We start from the raw sequence: 18389 nt of genomic DNA, 5'->3' as shown, positions 1-18389 counted from the left end.
ATCCAAGGATCCTGAGGCATGCACCTCCAGATGGTGGAAATGTCAGGCGCCATCCTCACACTTAGGCTTCTTTACTTGGTCAAAAGTGGCTGATAGCCAGGTGCAAAATGTGCCTGGCTAATTTCAAACACTGTTGCAGGCTACTCTAGCATGTTTGCTCTAAGAAAAGACATGTGAACCATCATCAAGAAAAAATAAAGGAGAAGATAAGATGGACTTTCCCCAGACATATAAGATTACAGCATTTGAATTAAATTCAGTATTTACCAAGAGTTAAGGAGGTTTATTATTGCAAAGCCAAACCTTTCAGTTCATTTTAATATGTGGCATATTGAATCCTTAAGTGGCCAAAACACCTGTTAGACAATGCCAACATGTAAATCAATGGATCCAAATGTGTCCTTTCTTGGAGTTCATTTATGTATCAAATACAGTCAGACCTCGGCTTAAATATGCTTCAGGTTGAGCGTTTTCAGGTTATGCTCTGCGGCGACCCGGAAGTAACGGAACGAGTTACTTCTGGGTTTCGCCACTTGCGCATGTGCTCAAAATGCTGTCACGCGCATTGCGGAAGCGGTGAAACGCGACCCACGCACACGCGTGTTCCATTCTACTCAGGATGTGAACAGGGCTCCGCAATGGATCCCGTTCGCATCCAGAGGTACCACTGTATATCATGTCTTTTTTTACTGAAGTCCCAGAAACTATGCTATTCAATTATGACTTTGTCAGTTCTTGCATACATATAAGTTTTGAACCATATCCTTTATACCACACAAAAATTCCAGGATTGGGAAACAGAGACCCTCTATATGGGCTTCCAACTCCTACCAACTCTGATCACTGGCCATGCTGGCTGGGCCTGAAGGGAATCGGAGTTCAACAACATCTGAAACGAAACACATTCCACATCCTTGGTGTTGCTAATATGGTGCACAAGAACATAGGAAAATGCCTTAGACCAAGTCAAACCATTGCTGCTGCTAGGTCTTTATCATCTACAGTCTGATTGGCAGTGGCTCTCCAACATTTCAGACAGTAGCCTTTTCCAGCCCTACCTAGAAATGCCAGGGGTTGTGTACAAGATGTCCCAGGTTCAAACTGTGCACACTTCCTATTGTGAACCTAATCAGAGATAAATCCCAATTTCATCCTGACATTTCCCTTTCACATGTGGTTGTATATTTATGTTATTAGGGGATGTCTTGTACAATTGTTCTTTGAAATTATTCAAAAATAAATAAAAGTACAAAAAAAAATTGCCACCAAGTTACATCCCAACTTCATCTAGTTCTACCTGCAAGATCTTGTACTGCAGTTGTCACCAACTCCACCTCAAAAAGTGAAACTTGGGCTCTCTGCCAACAGCCAAACCAGTTGAATACACTTTTGAGTCTCAGCCTCCATTTCAGATTTCCCTCTAATAGGCTCTTCAGCTAGCTTAAGAACATACATTACAAATGGGGGTGTCCAAGCCAAAAAGAGTGTCCTTTCTGCTAAAACTGACAGAAGCAGAGCAAAACCATATCTACAATTCACGTTAAACAATCTTCTTTGCTTCTCCAATTACCTCTCAAGTAAATTTCAGGATTTGAAGACAGTATACTCCAATTGCTCATTAAACTGAATCTTCACATGTTAAGTATTATTATATTATTAAAGTTGTCAGACTATTAAAGAAATCTTAGTAGTGTTTATCAATCTTGTGAAGTACAGCCAACAGACTAAGCCTGCAATGATATGTACATTCATCAGTAGTCCTACTTTGTTCAATTGATTTGCTTGAGTAAAAACGCACAATACTAAAAAATGCATTTTGAGTAAAAGTGCATTAAAATTTAGCTCTGTAAATGTTTGCATAGAATGAAACTGTTTAAGGGAAAGACATTCAGTGTTCAGATTATTCGTGCCTATATGTTACAGGCGGCACCATCCTAGAAGAACATTTGCCTTTCTGAAGAAAAAAGCTATGCCCCCAAATTTTGCCTGACACCTGCAGTTTTTCTTAAGAACTTTTGGTAATAAAGAAATAGTTTTCTAAAAATCTGTTTACATAAGCCAACTAATCTTTAGGAACGGAAATTCTCATTACAGAATTATGAAGCTTCTTCAGCTGATGAAAGGTTGCAGCACTGCATTTTGTGGGCTTAAAGTCACAAAGCTAGATCTGGTAGCAGGGTCACTGTCTTTCTAACTGCTATTTGGCTATCTGAAAATGCCTGCAGTTAAGTTTCTCCTGCAAGTTCCAAAGATCTCAGAAGCCCACTCTGCAGTAACTCGGAGCAGTGTGTGGCTGTCCCCACTCTGTGGAATAGAATTCCTGTCAAGATACAACAGGCACCCTCTCTACCTGTACTTTCCTGAAATAAGTGACATGTTTGTACCAACAGGTTTTACCAGCAGCATTAACTGGTCTATATCATAACTGTCTACATTGCTTGATTTCGTTTTTGTTTTAAATGAATCTGCTATTTTTGTGTTATAACTTGTTTTAATTATACATCACCTTGAGATGGTTTTTAAGAAGGTGATCAATAAATTAATGAGGATTATATTTGCACCTTTAAGTTTAGCCAGTTTAAATCTAGTTATTTGACCAGCCCTCTATGAAATATGGCACTAAGGTCTGCAGAAGGTAGTGGGATCAGTAAAAGGTATGTTCCCTATCTTGAGAGCAGAAACACTTTTCAGTACAGCAAGGCTACTATTGGATACAACCATATGAAATCAAATTCTAAACTGCCACCTATAACTGTGTTGATCAAATACATATTTGCATCCATTTGAAAGACAGTGTTGTTGCTTTGCAACTTTGTTGTTAATCTATATTGATTTTTTATTGGCTGTAAGCATCTTTAGGTAAACATACCAGTTTTGCTCTCAGATTCAAAACCTTTCCCAAACCAGGGTTAGGTTAAACAACTGCCACCAAGAAAGAGCCAGTAAGAATTTCTGCTGGCTCAGACCTTGAGGGCCTGATATAATCAGGTAATAAATAAAAATGTTTGCAACTTAGAATTCTAGGTGCTTTGGGAACCAAAACATACAAGCCCCACAGATTGAGAAAAGGAAACTGCATCACTCCAGAGCCACTATTCATGTGTTTCATGTCCATGCAAAGCACAAGATTTCTCAACAATATGCAGCAGTAATGTGGAGCAGAAAACTTTTCAGAGCTTTATTTTTCCATGAAATTTTTTCTGTTTTATAAGTTCATTAGCAAAAATTAAAAGATGCCAAATGCAAATATTAAGCAAGCTTGATAGTTTCAAATATTTTAGTTTTGTTTATTAAATACAAGAAAATATGGCAAACTAGATCACTCTCGGAATTTTTTCCAGGAAATCCATGTTGAAAGAGGTGTTACAGTTTTTATCTTGGAAGCCACAGAATACACGTTATTTTTAAAGGCAATACATAAATAGCAACCCTTCCCCAAAGTGGTAATATTAAATGGGAGTTATCATTATAGTGGAGATCAGAAGGTGGCACAATGTATCTTTACTTCAGTAGCTCTTAGAGATAGAACACAACCTGTTCCCAGCCTGAGTCATATAACAGGAGGTGAACTGACCAGTAAGTCCTGAGAAAAAATCCATACCCGCTATTTTATGGGACATATTCAGGTGAAGAAAAGGCTAAGGAGTAAACCCTACACAATCCAAAATGGAGTCCCTAAGACGGTTGGATGGTGCCCTGTATACCTCCTTCCAGCAACTCCTGCAACCAAACTTTCCTTTCCTTTGGACCACATCAGTGAAGCCGAGAAGGTTGTTGGATGCCACTTCCTTTGAGCTGCAGCTCCCAAGCATGCATGCTCCCCTGCCCAGGTGAGGAGGTGGGGTAAAAGATGCTTGCTAGGGAGAGGGCATGGCCAGCAAATTATAGGGCCTTGTCACTGTCATATTTGTTCTTTACTCCACATGTTAACCCTGCTTCTGAGATAGTGCTTCCACAACTTCTATCAAGATGCCACCGAAATCAGCAATGACTGCAAGACTTCCCTTTTCCAAGCATCACTGTCCACCTCATTCACATATACATTGCTAAAATCATTTCCCATGTAAACCAAAACATTCACTAGTAGACAAAATTGAAGTGATTCTACTTCCCCAACTTCCAAATGTGAACATGTACCTACAGTAGTCACTGGCAGTGAAGCATTCTGCAGTGTGTGTGTCCAACTCATTCACTTTATTTTTAAAAAGCTGCCATCTCAAGCACAGAAATAGCGATGGAAGTACAGTAATGTAGCAGTCCTGTCACAAAAACATTCCTCAATAGCAACAAGCTCTCTCATGTCAAGCAAAAAATGTTTTTGCTTCAAGAATTCAACTACAAAAAATGTTGATTAATTCCCTGCATCTGGGGCCAGGATTCCTCTACTCTTCAATTTAGATTCCAGTAAGTTCTCAGACTGAATCAAACACTTGCATTCTCTTTCAGGGTTAGGACACTGTTCAACTGACCAGCCAAATATACAAGAAATCAAACATGTTGATAAAACATGGATCATTAAGTATTTTTGTAGGGGGGTGTTACATTTACAATGGCAAATCTATTTTATATTATAAGACGGTGTTGTTTCAAGTTATGCTAAGCAGTGATGCTACATATTTTTCTGAAATTCCAGATTTCATCTCACTATAAAATCTGGCACTACTTTTGATAATTTGAAATTCATATTTTGTCACTTGAATATGTGTGTAGCCAACTGCACCTACAATAGTAGTTACATTTCATTGCTAAAGCCCAGCCTCTCATGCCTTCCCACTGCCTGAGTTAAACAAAAACAAAGAACACCATACTGTACTATTTTCTTTGGTCACACACTTCCATTTCCTCGCTACTGACAGTGTGAAGTCCATTCTCCCCATAAAAAACAAGCTTTCTAAAAATAAAATGTTATTCTTATCTTGTCACTGCACCTATATACATCCAAACTGTAAAATCTTTGTTCTACTTTGTTACTTTAGAGCTAGTTATTGCCATTAAAGTCTGCTTACAAGACTTATGTCTGAACTATCAACTGAGATTCTGCAGACCTTAGGAACCAAAGATCAGAATTTGCTATATCCCCTTTACAAGCTTCACTCTTTGACAAGCTAAACAGCTCACAAAGATGGAACTGTAAGGCAAGAGGCTGACTGATCAAGCAAGCTCATCAGCCAAGCAACTTGCAAACCCAGTCTGCATCTAAGTAGTAAACCTGCCAGTGAAGGCCACACTATGGAGACTGAACGCATTGTTATGTTTAGTCATTAGAGCAAATGAGTTTTCAAAAGACAGGTGAAAGGGTATTATATGCAAAGACTGCATAGATCTATTCTACTAAAGATCTATTCTACTAAAGAAATCCTCACCAATGTGTGCCCTTCATATGTTTCTGACTACATCTATCACCAGGCATGAGGACCCTCTGGTTTGTGGGCCTACTTCGACCTAGCACTGTTCCCAATTTGGCTTGTGAGGCTGCTTTCCCAAAACCACACCCACCTACCCCACAACTGATGTCATGTGATATCAGGTATGGAGCAGATTGTGCAATGGCAGTCATGATCTACTGGGAGCCTTAAAGTACACTCTCAATTGTTCATTGGCAAGGGAGACTTGCTATCACTGCTGATCAGCTGGTTTTGGCAGTGACAGCAGCCCTGCTGGGATCAGCTGAACCATGGAGTTCCCCATACAGTACTCCATAATGCACTAAATCCCTGCTCAAAGTAGAGCATGAAGTTGGCCTGTATCAGCAGCTTGATGGTAACTTCCAAGTCAGGCTTGAATGAACTAGAATTTCCTTTGTAGCACTACCAAGTAAAAATGTGTCAACTGCCATCACAGTGACATAGAGTAATTTCCAGGTGGGCAGAGGCTCACCTACCTGTCAAAATGGCCCACCATCGGCAGGAGAAACCAGGGTACAGCCCACCAGCTATAGTTCCTCACCCATTTTACATAAAGCACCCAAGTCCTCTATTTGCTGCTCTGTACAATCATGTGTTAACTCTCACTGGCTACCACTCAATGAGAGCAACCTGGCAGTTTGCTACATATTTCCCACAGGACAAGCACCTGCTAGGCAAGTACCTATTGAGGACTCATTTTAGATGCTTAATCTAAACACTGTACTAAAATAAGTAAGAGAAAAGCTGTTTCCTATCCTTTCCCCTGAAGTAGTAAACAACTACATGCAGAGGTTACACCAAAGCTACATGATTAGTAATGAAATGTACAGCATTTTTCTGCTCCACCACTTACAAAGCACTAGGTTATTCATTCTAATTAGTGAAGATACTGTTCTTGGTGGCTTATTACACTCACAGTACTGTTTTTTCCAAGTACTGAGATATGAGAAGTCCTGCTGGAGCAAACCTACAGGTCTACCATCTAATTTGTAAAAGTGACTACAAAATATCTACAACCACCATGCAAACTCTCCTTCATTGTTTGGCACCAGCACCTGTACTCAAAAATGCTGCCCCTGGAGGTTGAAGTTATCAATCATGGGTAACAGTTGTGATAAACCTACCCACTACTTAACAAATCAAGGAAAATATTGCATGCACATATATTCCCACCCCACCCACAATTATAGCAATGTTTCACTGAAGAATAGCAATATTAGCCTTCCCAGTAGTTTTAATACTGGGGAAAAAATTCATCTTCAGTATCAACACCACCTGTAGGATTATTCTGCAATTGAAGAACTAATACACCAATCATAGGTACTATTGAAAGCTATAAACTCAACACATCATTTTGAATGGCAATACTGTAACTGGACACAAAGACTATGAGTTTTTTTTTAGAAATACAACTTTTCATATAATGCTACATGCCTCCTTATCATGTATTAATATGCTTAAATATTCCCAGGTATCATTCATAATTGCAGTGAACAAGCCTGTTTTCTAGAAATCCTCAGGTATTTTGAAATATTATACTTCAAAAACTTTATTTGTGATCACAAGAAAAACTTTGTCTTACCTTGCCCATTGCTCCAGGCTGTGGACCCCTCAAGCCTGTCTGTCCTCCCATCTGCGGAGAACCTTGCTGCAATGTCTCAGCCAACAAGTTACCAGCATTACCCATTCCTGGGTTCGAGTATGACATGTTGGAACGTCCTCTTCCTGCTCCAATCGAACCATTCAAAACTTGCCCCTGCATCATGCCTTGTCCATTTCCTGAAGCCAACATACCAGGATTCATGCCAGCATTTATTCCTGCATTCATTCCCATTCCAGGCTGATTTACCGGATTGTTCACTGCTGGCATCATTCCTGCAGTGGGTTGAGTAGACGGACCTTGATTTGGTCCACTTGCACCCATCCCCAAATTTGGAGATGTCAATGCTGCCTGTGCCATGGGGCTTTTGACCATACTGTTTAAGATTCCCATTCCTGGATTGTTCTGCTGGGGCTGGCTGGCCATGCCCTGACCTGGCCCACCAACTCCCATATTAAGGTTTGGTGAGCTACCAGCACGTAACAGTTCAGACAACTGTTTGTGTTTTGAAGCAGCATCTTGTGCCATACCAAGACTAGTCTGCAGCTGATTAATGTCACCACCATTGGTAAGTCCCAATTCTGTGGAGCTGATCAGTTCATCTGGTAAGTCATGTTCCAGATCAAACAGGGATCCAAAATCTAGGGAAAGGAAAAAGCAAAAGAAATGGTTTAGAACACTGAGAATATATTTCATATAAAAGTTAGCTCTTTTCAATGCTGGCACAATATCACTTTTCTTATCTAATTAACTATGCAGCAAGCCTAGAAGCATAAACAGGTTTTTTTTCAAAAAGTATTTCACATTTTTCCAACTGTATAAAAGCCTCACACAATTGGCTACCCTTCTTCTCACTTCATTAAGACTAAAATGGGGAAAAGATTTTGGAGAACAGAGGAACAATTCTGGGAACACATTTGTAATAAACTGCCATTTGGATCAATCTCAATTAGAACTTGAGAAAATGCTTTAAAGATAGCACATCACTAGTAGATGTGCCCAGCCAGATTATAGAGAATTAATCATAACACATCCAACCTTTGCAAGCAGGAATGCAATTTATCTGTCTCTAGTACACACCTGTGGTTTTGCCCCAAAATTATTCCCTTTCGGGAAGAAGTTTTTCAAACAATCAAATGATGGGACAATAGCTACAGCCCTACAATAATTTTTCTCCTCGGATTAAGAACATAACCAATAAAAACCTGGTTCTCCATTTATTAACTGCAGTTAGATTAGTGACTGCAAAAAAACTGGAAAACATTAAATGCCAATCTTTTTGAAGCCTGGATTTCACAGGTATTGTGCTTCTGGTCAGATTAACCATTTCACAAAAGGAATATTGGCTGGGGGGTTGGGGAGGAAAACTCACACCTTCTATATGACAAGTTATCCTTTTATTGACTTTGTTAAGATAATCAACTTATGGAACCTTATGAAGAAACACTTTCATTTGATCGCCTTTCTTGGGACATCTAAAACTACAACCATCAGCCTCTATTTTTCTTTCTTTTCTGCATAACTACTAAGCTCTGCATTCCTTGTTTAGTTACTTGAAATTAAAAATCGTTTTTAAAAATTCACATTTTTCCCTCACAACCCTACAGAATATGTCAAGCTGAGCAATAGTAACTGACCGAAAGTGAACAATGCTTAGCAATGGTTTAAACCAAGGGCTCTCCTGTGCAAATCAAATCAAATATCAACTATACCACATTCTTTCATATTTATATATTCAAGGCTTAATTTCTTTTACTCCTGCAAGATTCTAACTCATGTTAAAAGCTTTCATTGTAAAAATAAGGTCACATAGTGTTTGTAAACTATTGGTTGTGGTGAAAGAACCGGATCTGGCTGGAAGGCCAGATTCCTACCTCCCCTATTCTGCAACCCCTCAGCAGGTTTGCTTTGACAGATGGGCAGTGCTGACATGACATGGCTCCTTTTCCTTTTTGCCCATGCAGTTTGAAATCAAGCCACTGCAGGCAAGGCACAACATTTCTCAAGCACCAATGATCAGTTGATTGTTGGCACTTGTAAAGCACTGTGCCTTCTTGGCTAATCCCAGTGGGGCTCACTTTCAGTGCACATCACCTGATCAACACTGTCAGCATGTCCCACTTGCAAATAAACAATTGGAAGCCCACTTTAAGCTTCCAATAGCTCATTTGGAGCCACATCCTTGCCTACCCTATCCATGACATCACACAGTACTTCAGGTGTCAGGCAGCTGGCTATGGCAGCCAGCCTTGCAGATAAAACGCTAGGTCTAATAATGTACACAAGCTAGAGGTTTCACACCCATGCCATATGCCAAGAGTTCAAAGCACTCCAGATATGAATTTGGTAAATCTAACAAATAGCCTTGCAAAGTAGGTCTGTAGTTACACCATACTGAAGATGGGGGCAAGAAAACAGTAGCTAATGAAGACACCTAGCAAGCTCACAGCTGAAGTGAAATGAACCAGGAACTTACTGTGCAACACCAGTTTTCTTCATGTGCCACTATAAAGAATACTTCCTTCTTGGTTTTCGTTCAGCAACTGAATTGCCTAGACTAAAGGTCTTAAACACGCTATCGTTCACACAAGTATATTGAGTTTGCATCAGCTCAATCTACTTAAACCTAAAACAGCTTTAAGCACAGAAATACAGGCAGGAAACCTTGGTTCTGTTCCTGCCCCCCCATACATGTCAGCAGAGCACATATAAGCACACACTGCTTCTGTTCTGCCTTATTCTGGGTACCAAAGGACCCACGTGTTGGTGATCACATGTCATTTGGACACGCTTAAAATGGTCACCAGGATGCGGGTGGCGCTGTGGGTTAAGCCACTGTGCCACTTGGTCTTACCAATCGAAAGGTTGCCGGTTTGAATCCCTGTGACGGGGTGAGCACCCGTTGTGCGGTCCCAGCTCCTGCCAGACTAGCAATTCGAAAGCACGCAGTACAAGTAGATAAATAGGTACCACTCCGGCGGGAAGGTAAATGGCATTTCCGTGCTCTACTCTGGTTTCGCCAGAAGCGGCTTAGTCATGCTGGCCACATGACCGGGAAAAACTGTCTGCGGACAAACACCAGCTCCCTTGGCCTGTAAAGCGAGATGAGCGCCACAACCCCAGAATCGTTCACGACTGGACTTAATTGTCAGGAGTCCCTTTACCTTTACCTAAAATGGTCACCACCTGTAAGTACACATGTATCTTTCGATTTTAAAAAAATAAAATCCAAGTATTTTTTCATGATGGAGGGTGGGTGGGTGTGCCCACACACATACATACCTTCCATCATGAATAAATACTTGGATTTTTTTTTAATCGAAAGATCAAAAGCCTTTTAAACATCAGTGGGTTTTTTTTGGGGGGGGGGGAGTAGGTTTTAAATGCTACAAGCCTCAACTGCCAAATGTTAGGCTTTGTGCATCTATTTATCCAAAACCATTTTGGACACACAACAAAGGACATGAATGATAGTGCCTACAACTAAGCAATTACAGAATCTTTTTATTAACTATGGACTTTCAGTTTCAAAACCTGTTTCACCCAACTCAAGCTAGAAAGTAGCCCTAGACCAGGGATCTGCAACCTTTAAGACAAAAAGAGCCACTTGGACCCGTTTCCGAAGAAAAAAAAACCTGGGAGCCGCAAAACTCGTCATTATAAAAATAACTTTTTTGTCACTTTTTTATTATTTCTTTGTTTGACCCCTCAGAATTACTCCTCCTCATAGAAATAAACGTTAAATTAACAAGTTACCTTTTTCTGTGTGTGTGTTCTTCACTCCCCTTCAAAACAGTGACCAGCGTACATGCCCCTTACAATGTAACGGGCGGGTGGGAAGGTGACTTCGGGACGGTGTGTGACTAACGCACGCACCGCCCCCATGCGATGTCACAGCCAGTACAGCGCCCGCCACAGTGGGGAGTGTCGGGGCGCACAATGTGCCTCCTCCCCTCGCTAGTATCCGCCCCGGAGCCGCGGCAAAGGTGTAAAAGAGCCACATGCGGCTCCGGAGCCGCGGGTTGCAGACCCCTGCCCTAGACACCCACTAAAAATGCGCCTGCAAGAACCTGCTCCACCTTTGGAGCACCTTCATACAAAATGAAATTCAAATGTTCAACATACTGTAAAGGTAAAGGTAAAGGTACCCCTGCCCATATGGGCCAGTCTTGACAGACTCTAGGGTTGTGCGCTCATCTCACTCTATAGGCCGGGAGCCAGCACTGTCCGGAGACACTTCCGGGTCACGTGGCCAGCGTGACGAAGCTGCTCCGGCGAACCGGCACCAGAGCAGCACACGGAACGCCATTTACCTTCCCGCTAGAAAGCGGTACCTACTTATCTACTTGCACTTAATTGTGCTTTCGAACTGCTAGGTGGGCAGGAGCTGGGACCAAATGACGGGAGCTCACCCCGCCACGGAGATTCGAACCGCTGACGATGCGATCGTCAAGTCCTAGGCGCTGAGGTTTTACCCACAGCGCCACCCGCGTCCCTCAACATACTGTACTCTTCAGCAATTTGATATTTCAATAAAGTATATACTATAAAAGATATTCCATATTTCTGTGAGAGAATGACCTGGTTCACACATATTAGTTCATGGTTTAGTATTATGTGTGAACTTGACCCACTTCCTCGAATAAAATAAGCCATGGTTGGCCACCTGACATTAACTATGTTTTAGAGCAAGGATGAGAAATCTCTGGCCCATGAGCCGATTAGGCCCAATGTGTCCAGATTCTACGCCATTTCCTCCTAACCATGTCTATCTGCCCCACAACTGAAATCATATGCTATGTCCAGTATAAGGAAAGTATGTGGCTCCAATTGTTACTTTGCAAATGGGGCTCACTGACAACCCCAAGAGATCTGCAGAACGACTTGGATTCAAACCACACCTGCTGTCTCCAGAGGAGAAATGTCCATGTGTAGATGCAGTATGAATGCAAACTTTGCCAGCAAATGGGACTTCAAAAGGGTTTGCTGTAACTGGTCCCACTTACCTGTCAAAGCTGGCACGTGAGAAGTGGGAGAATTGAGGAGCCAACCTGCCAGCCACATCCAGTTCTGCATCTCTAGTTTAGAGGACAATTTTTTGACTATGGTTTAAGTGTGGTTGTTTGTTCCACATAAAGGTACAGAGACAGTAGTAAGAGTATAAATGATGTCACTGCTAGATCTCCCTGGTAATATGGTCCTTTCCCCCCAAACAATTCTTCCACCTCCAGATTTCTTAAAGCAACTTGAGTTATGGCAACTATTAATAAAATTGCATTCCTTAACAGAAATTTGTCTGCTCTGACCCACCATGACTTCACAGAAGAGTTGTGGAGTGGAGATAAAATTTTAAACAGTGTTTATTTCTCATTACGACCAGCTTTCTGCACTTCATTCATTGTCTACTGTTTACAAAGCTTAAAAGCCTGTTGCTAACATTCTAAAGTCATGCCTGCACGAGTGAGCGTGGGGCTTTTAAAATTATTTTGAAAGAAAACTACCATAGAAAACTACCCTTGGGTTGTGTTGTTTTGATTATGCATTTTGTGGTGTTATATTCTGTTTTTATCCTGTGAACCGCCCTGAGACCTGTGGATATAGGGCAGTATACAAATTTAATAAATAATAGATAAATTTAGTGGGGCTTACAGCTTGGATATACTGTATTTTTCGCCCTATAGGACGCACTTTCCCCCCTCCAAAAATGAAGGGGAAATGTGTGTGCGTCCTATGGGGCGAATGCAGGCTTTCGCTGAAGCCTGGAGAGCGAGAGGGGTCAGTGTGCACCGACCCCTCTTGCTCTCCAGGCTTCAGGAGAGCCGCAGCGCCAGCCCCACAAGGTCGGGGGACAGCAGGGAGGCAGAACGCCGCCATCCCGCTGTCTCCCGATGTGGTTTGGAGGCTGACGGCGGGGAGAAGCGCTCTTCTCCCCGCAGCCAGCCCCGCAAGCTCCGGGGACAGCGGGGAGGCGCAGTGCGTCTTCCCGCTGTCCGCAGACCTGGTCTGCAGGCGGGTGGCGGGGAGAAGAGCGCTTCTCCCCCCTGCCTGCCCCGCAAGCTCCGGGGACAGCTGGGAGGCGCAGCGCGTCTTCCCGCTGTCCCCAGACCTGGTCTGCAAGCAGGCGGCGGGGAGAAGAGCGCTTCTCCCCGCTGCCGGCCCCACAAGCGCCTGGGGGGAAAATAATTTTTTTTCTTTATTTCCCCCCCAAAAAACTTGGTGCATCCTATGGGCCGGTGCGTCCTATGGGCCGGTGCGTCCTATGGGGTGAAAAATACGGTATTCTAAGCATATCAGAAAGTCCCAATTTTAAACAGGAAAAGGGAAGGAGGGACACTTCAGGCTACATTGGAAATGATGAGATAGGTGAAGTAATGCCAGCAGCAGCAACTCAATTTTTTCCTTTTGAACCAAAACCCACCAACACACATACAAAGTCCTATTCTTCCTTCCAGAGGACAAGTGTCCAGTTCATGGAATCTTGCCTGTGAAAGAAAACTAGTCCCTCTTCTCTAACTCCAGTCCAAGAGTATTTGCAAAAATGTTAAACTTTGTCTTTTCACTCAGATACATTTCATTCCTTGAGGAAGGAGGGCAGGATTTGTCCTAACCAAGGTAGGAGCAACGGAATTATGTGACAGAGCAACACTATGGGTGACTGGTGAGTAGGGGAATAAAGCAAAGCAGTGGAAGGAAAAGGGTAATCAACTACACTGCCAAGGATTTTAATGGAGTAAGATTTCCACTCCAGCCAGCCAATGGAAGGAAGCATGGTGTCACAGCTGGGCAATGCCAGTAGACATTTTCTCAGGATATCAGGTAGAGCACAAGGCAGGCAAGGAGGCAGGGGGGAAACAAGCCAATGTTTGCCCGATCATCTGTGGGGACACCTGTGATTATGCTATTGTTTACTATGTTAATTTGGCTTAGCATTATCTGCAAACCAGGCCCAAGCTAGCTTAGCATTCTCAACTACATTCCCTGCTCCCATGTGCAAGTCTTTCTTGAGAGGGCAGTTCATAGACAGCAGGAACACCTGTGAGGAATGCAAACGGCTCGTATTTGCCACATAGTGGCCTGCTTTGACATGACCGTGCTTGATGGAGTTTTCCATACAAAGTGCTAACCCCTATGAGCAGTATGCAAATGCCAGTGGCATTCAGATGTTGGGCCCTCCAAATGTTGCCAAACTACAGCTCTCATTATCCTGGGCCATTGGCCATGCTTTCTTGGCTGATGGAAGTTGTAATTCAACAACATCGGAAGGGTTCTAGTCCTTGGAGTCAGCATACACACATGCAGCAACATCTCACTATGGAGCTCATGGATTATGCTATCCTTCAGCAAACAAGGAAGAAATAAAGAAAAACACAAATGATATCTGCCACACCCAAAGAAACTGCAAGGCAAGCAACCCAACAATGCCATGCAACTTTTTAAAGGCAGCATTCTAAGGTATGTCTCACTCTAAAGTACAATTGATTTATTTTGGAAGTGAAGAAAGAGAAAGGCTAATACGAACTTCTATTATAAAACACAATGCAATGAGGGCTTTTTAAAACCTCTTACTACAATAGACAGAGGCTGCCCTTCTCATAGCATTCTGAGTGGAAAGTGTACATTTTCAGCATGTTTAGAACTATAGAAACAAAAACAAAAAAATCCATAAAATGTGGATTAGAAAATAAGGAACAGTTATACCTTTTTCTAGAGATTTAACACTTTCATTAGTATTCAATTAACCAGGAGTCCTATGATATTCTTAACCTATCATTTACTTGCCAGGTGTTCTGAAACTACAATATGAATGTTTGGTTCACCTGATTTGGTTTTCCCCCCTCTTACAACTGATTTTAAAACTCTGGGAATTTTTAGGTTGAACTAACCTTAAACTGATCATATCAAACATGCACTCTAATAGAATGGAGAATGTGTGTTTCTGTCAGGCCAGATGAGTACTGAACTACACTAAGGACAGCAGTTTACAGGGTTGCCATTATATGCCAACAGTTATTTTGAAAACGATTTAGTTCCCAGTGCTATGGTTTCCTCTTTTAGGGACATGTTAGTTCTAGGTAAGAACAGCGAGGGTTTGGGGTTTTTGTTGTTGTTTTTTAATGGAGGTTCAAATAATCAGAACCTGCTGAGGTGTGCTGCTTCTTCACAAAAATATTAATGCAATTTTAAATCACAATGAATGATGTTGTCAACATTCTTTACTTTAATGTACACTTGTGGTGAGGAACCACAGACCCAAGGCAAAGTTAAGCCTCCCAGGCTAGCAAGACCATTTCAGTCAAGCCACAGTTGCTGTATATGAACTCAAGTTTGGAACAGGTAAAGGTCAAGCTGTGGTGGAAGGGGGGTGCAGGCAGTGCCTATCAGCAGTGCCTGCAAACCCCCATGCAGAGCACTTTGCAAGCACCAGTGATCAAAGCCATCAGATGATTAGCTGATCACTGACACAAAGCACTGCACCCACATCCATTAGATTCAATTTCAAACTATAGCAAAAGCAAGTCACCTAACACTGATGTCAGGTGACTGAAGGATGGGTGATCCCACCCATCTAGCAAACTTGACCCACAGGGGCAGAGGAGATAAAGATTCATCTGGATCCAGTTCCCCATCCTTGATGTACATGAATAGCTTTCTTTGGTTCTTCACACACACACTTGAAGAAAACACTCTCATATTGGTTAGGATGTTTCTTTCATTCATGAAATGGTGGAAAGCATGAGCTTCCCGATACTAAAAACCATCATACTGGAAATAAACTACAGCCCTATTTCCATCCGGCTTCAGTTCAGTATCAGCTAAAACTTAAACAACTAACTTTAAACACTAAATTTAGCTGTTATTTGTTGCTCTTGGCCTTTATTGGCATAAGTATATATGATTTGTATTATTTTATTGTTTAAAGTCATCCAAATACACTGATAACCCAAACACATAAAATATATAAAAGACCAGATAGCCACCACTGAATAAATCAGGCTGTTTTAATGCCAATTTAAAAAGTTCTGTTCCAGAAGTCCGTTCAACTTCCAAAACATTTGGAAACCAAAGCGAGGCTTCTGATTGGCTGCAGGAAGCTCCTGCAGCCAATCGGAAGCCGCGTCGAACATTTGGCTTCCAAAAAGAGTTCACAAACAGAAGAGTTTGCATTCAGGAGCCAAAACATTCAAGAACTAAGTTGTTCGAAAACCAAGGTACGACTGTATTTCCCAAGAAATATTCACCTCAGGTATCTGAGTGCAGGTTGAACTTGGAATAAGGGAATGGACAAATTGCAAATATATTTGGCACATCATTCAGATTTGTTATTTAGAATATCAGATTTAGAATATCAGATTTAGAATATTTAGAATATCAGATTTAGAATATTTAGAATATCAGATTTGTTATTAGAATATTTAGTTGTTGCTTACACAACTGAGGATAGAATAATCCAATCCTAATTATATTTACTTGGAAGTCCTATGGTTGTCAATGGAGCTTAATTTTCAGAATGAAGTCTGATTAGTTACAATGCAATACAACACACAGGATCACATGAAAATAAACTTTTTGCAGTTTTGCTATTGTTTCCAGCATTCTATATTTCAATAAAATAAACTTAAACAACAAAAAGAGTCTCATTTCAAAATTCTAGCCATTCCTGTGCTATGTTGCATGACAAAGTAAAATATATTCAGTTTAGATTTCTGTAGTCTAACTGTTTCCAAGCAAAGCAGAAGGATTAAAATTCTGCATTTCTTTTCAAATACAGTATTTAGCAGTTTCACAGTACTTCCAAGGTCTATTTTGGACACAATCATATGAAAGAAAAATCACAGAAGCTAGACAAACAAGAAGTTGAAGTGCTCTCAGGAAATATTTCCCACCTCTGAACCCATCCAACACATCTCTTCCAAGAAATGTCACCTTTTTGATAGAAAATATGGTATGGGGCAAACTGGTTAAAGCGCAGAAGCAATTCAAAATGTGGACCAAAGTTTCCTTTCAGGCTGTTTTTATTCAGCCTATTTTTTAACAGACAAAAGTTAATCTTTAGGACTGCTGGTTTTCAGAAAAGTAAAAGTAAGATAGCAGAAAGTTCCTAAATAACCGAAACAAAATCTATTGCAGCATACGTTGACTAGGTAGTAGTCATCCATCTTTTCAGACCCAGAATCTACATCTAGCCACACAAGCATTTGGGGATGCAATAATTCTTTCTTTTGTAATCGTGTATTTGTCTGGAGGCGGTTGGAGGATGGATGGCAGCTAACAGATTGAGGCTGAATCCTGACAAGACAGAAGTACTGTTTTTGGGGGACAGGAGGCAGGCAGGTGTGGAGGACTCCCTGGTCCTGAATAGGGTAACTGTGCCCCTGAAGGACCAGGTGCACAGCCTGGGAGTCATTTTGGACTCACAGCTGTCCATGGAGCAGGTCATTTCTGTGTCCAGGACAGCTGTTTACCAGCTCCATCTGGTACGCAGGCTGAGACCCTATCTGCCCATAGGCTGTCTCGCCAGAGTGGTGCGTGCTCTGGTTATCTCTCACTTGGACTACTGCAATGCGCTCTATGTAGGGCTACCTCTGAAGGTGACCCGGAAACTACAACTAATCCAGAATGCGGCAGCTAGACTGGTGACTGGGAGCGGCCACCTAGACCGCATAACACCAGTCTTGAAAGGCCTACATTGGCTCTTAGTATGTTTCCGAGCACAATTCGAAGTGTTGGTGCAACTAATAACTATGGGTCACTTTCCTGTTTCATTAACCATCCTGCAACTTTGACTGCTTTACAGGCAGTCCACTGTTTACGCGGGGGTTATATTCTGAGGCACTGCACACATTGCGTATAACTGAAACCTACTGACAAAGCCTGCAAACAACCCGTTCCACCTCACCCTTTTAATGACATCTTTATGACATTTCCGGGTCATTTCTGGATTCTGCGATGCGCATATACATGGTAGCGCACATATAAAACATGCCCCTTTCCCTAATCACCACCAACCTCATTTCAGAAAGCAGGGAAGCTCAGAAAAGGGCAGATTCATGTGAGACACTAAATGTGCCCCAAGTGAACACCAGTTATCAGAAAGTGAGTTACTGCCACTGGTGGTGACTAGGATCTGCCTCCAAGTGATTAGATGCCAAGTCAGAACCAAAAATTTTCATTACACTTCTCAGCATGAGTTTATTCCTTTAAAAGTTAAATCTACTGGATATGTTCAATTCAGTGCTAACCAAACTAAGTTAGAGCTAGTACTTTATACCAGATGACTCCTGCTTTGTTGTGCAGAGAGCTCTGCAGTCAATACCTTTTTTGCAAATCAAGTCCCAGTAAATTAAGAAAGTGACTAGTCTGCAGACAGTCCATGCATGCAAGTC

The 18389-nt window shown here is 41.8% G+C and overlaps 1 protein-coding gene across 1 annotated transcript in view; it reads right to left on the bottom strand.

The window, feature by feature from the left end:
- EP300 (EP300 lysine acetyltransferase) overlaps positions 1-18389 on the bottom strand; it is a 75192-nt gene that overhangs the window by 49661 nt on the left and 7142 nt on the right. The window contains exon 2 of the mRNA XM_081877560.1: positions 6988-7646. Within this exon, the coding sequence (XP_081733686.1) occupies positions 6988-7646 (659 nt within the window). The remainder of the gene's footprint in view (positions 1-6987; positions 7647-18389) is intronic.

The sequence above is a fragment of the Podarcis erhardii genome (assembly GCF_964252035.2).
Source record: "Podarcis erhardii genome assembly, chromosome: 10".
NCBI classification, from domain to species: domain Eukaryota; kingdom Metazoa; phylum Chordata; class Lepidosauria; order Squamata; family Lacertidae; genus Podarcis; species Podarcis erhardii.
The sequence above is the reverse complement of the archived record's forward strand: the minus strand, read 5'-3'. Positions and strand labels throughout refer to the sequence as shown.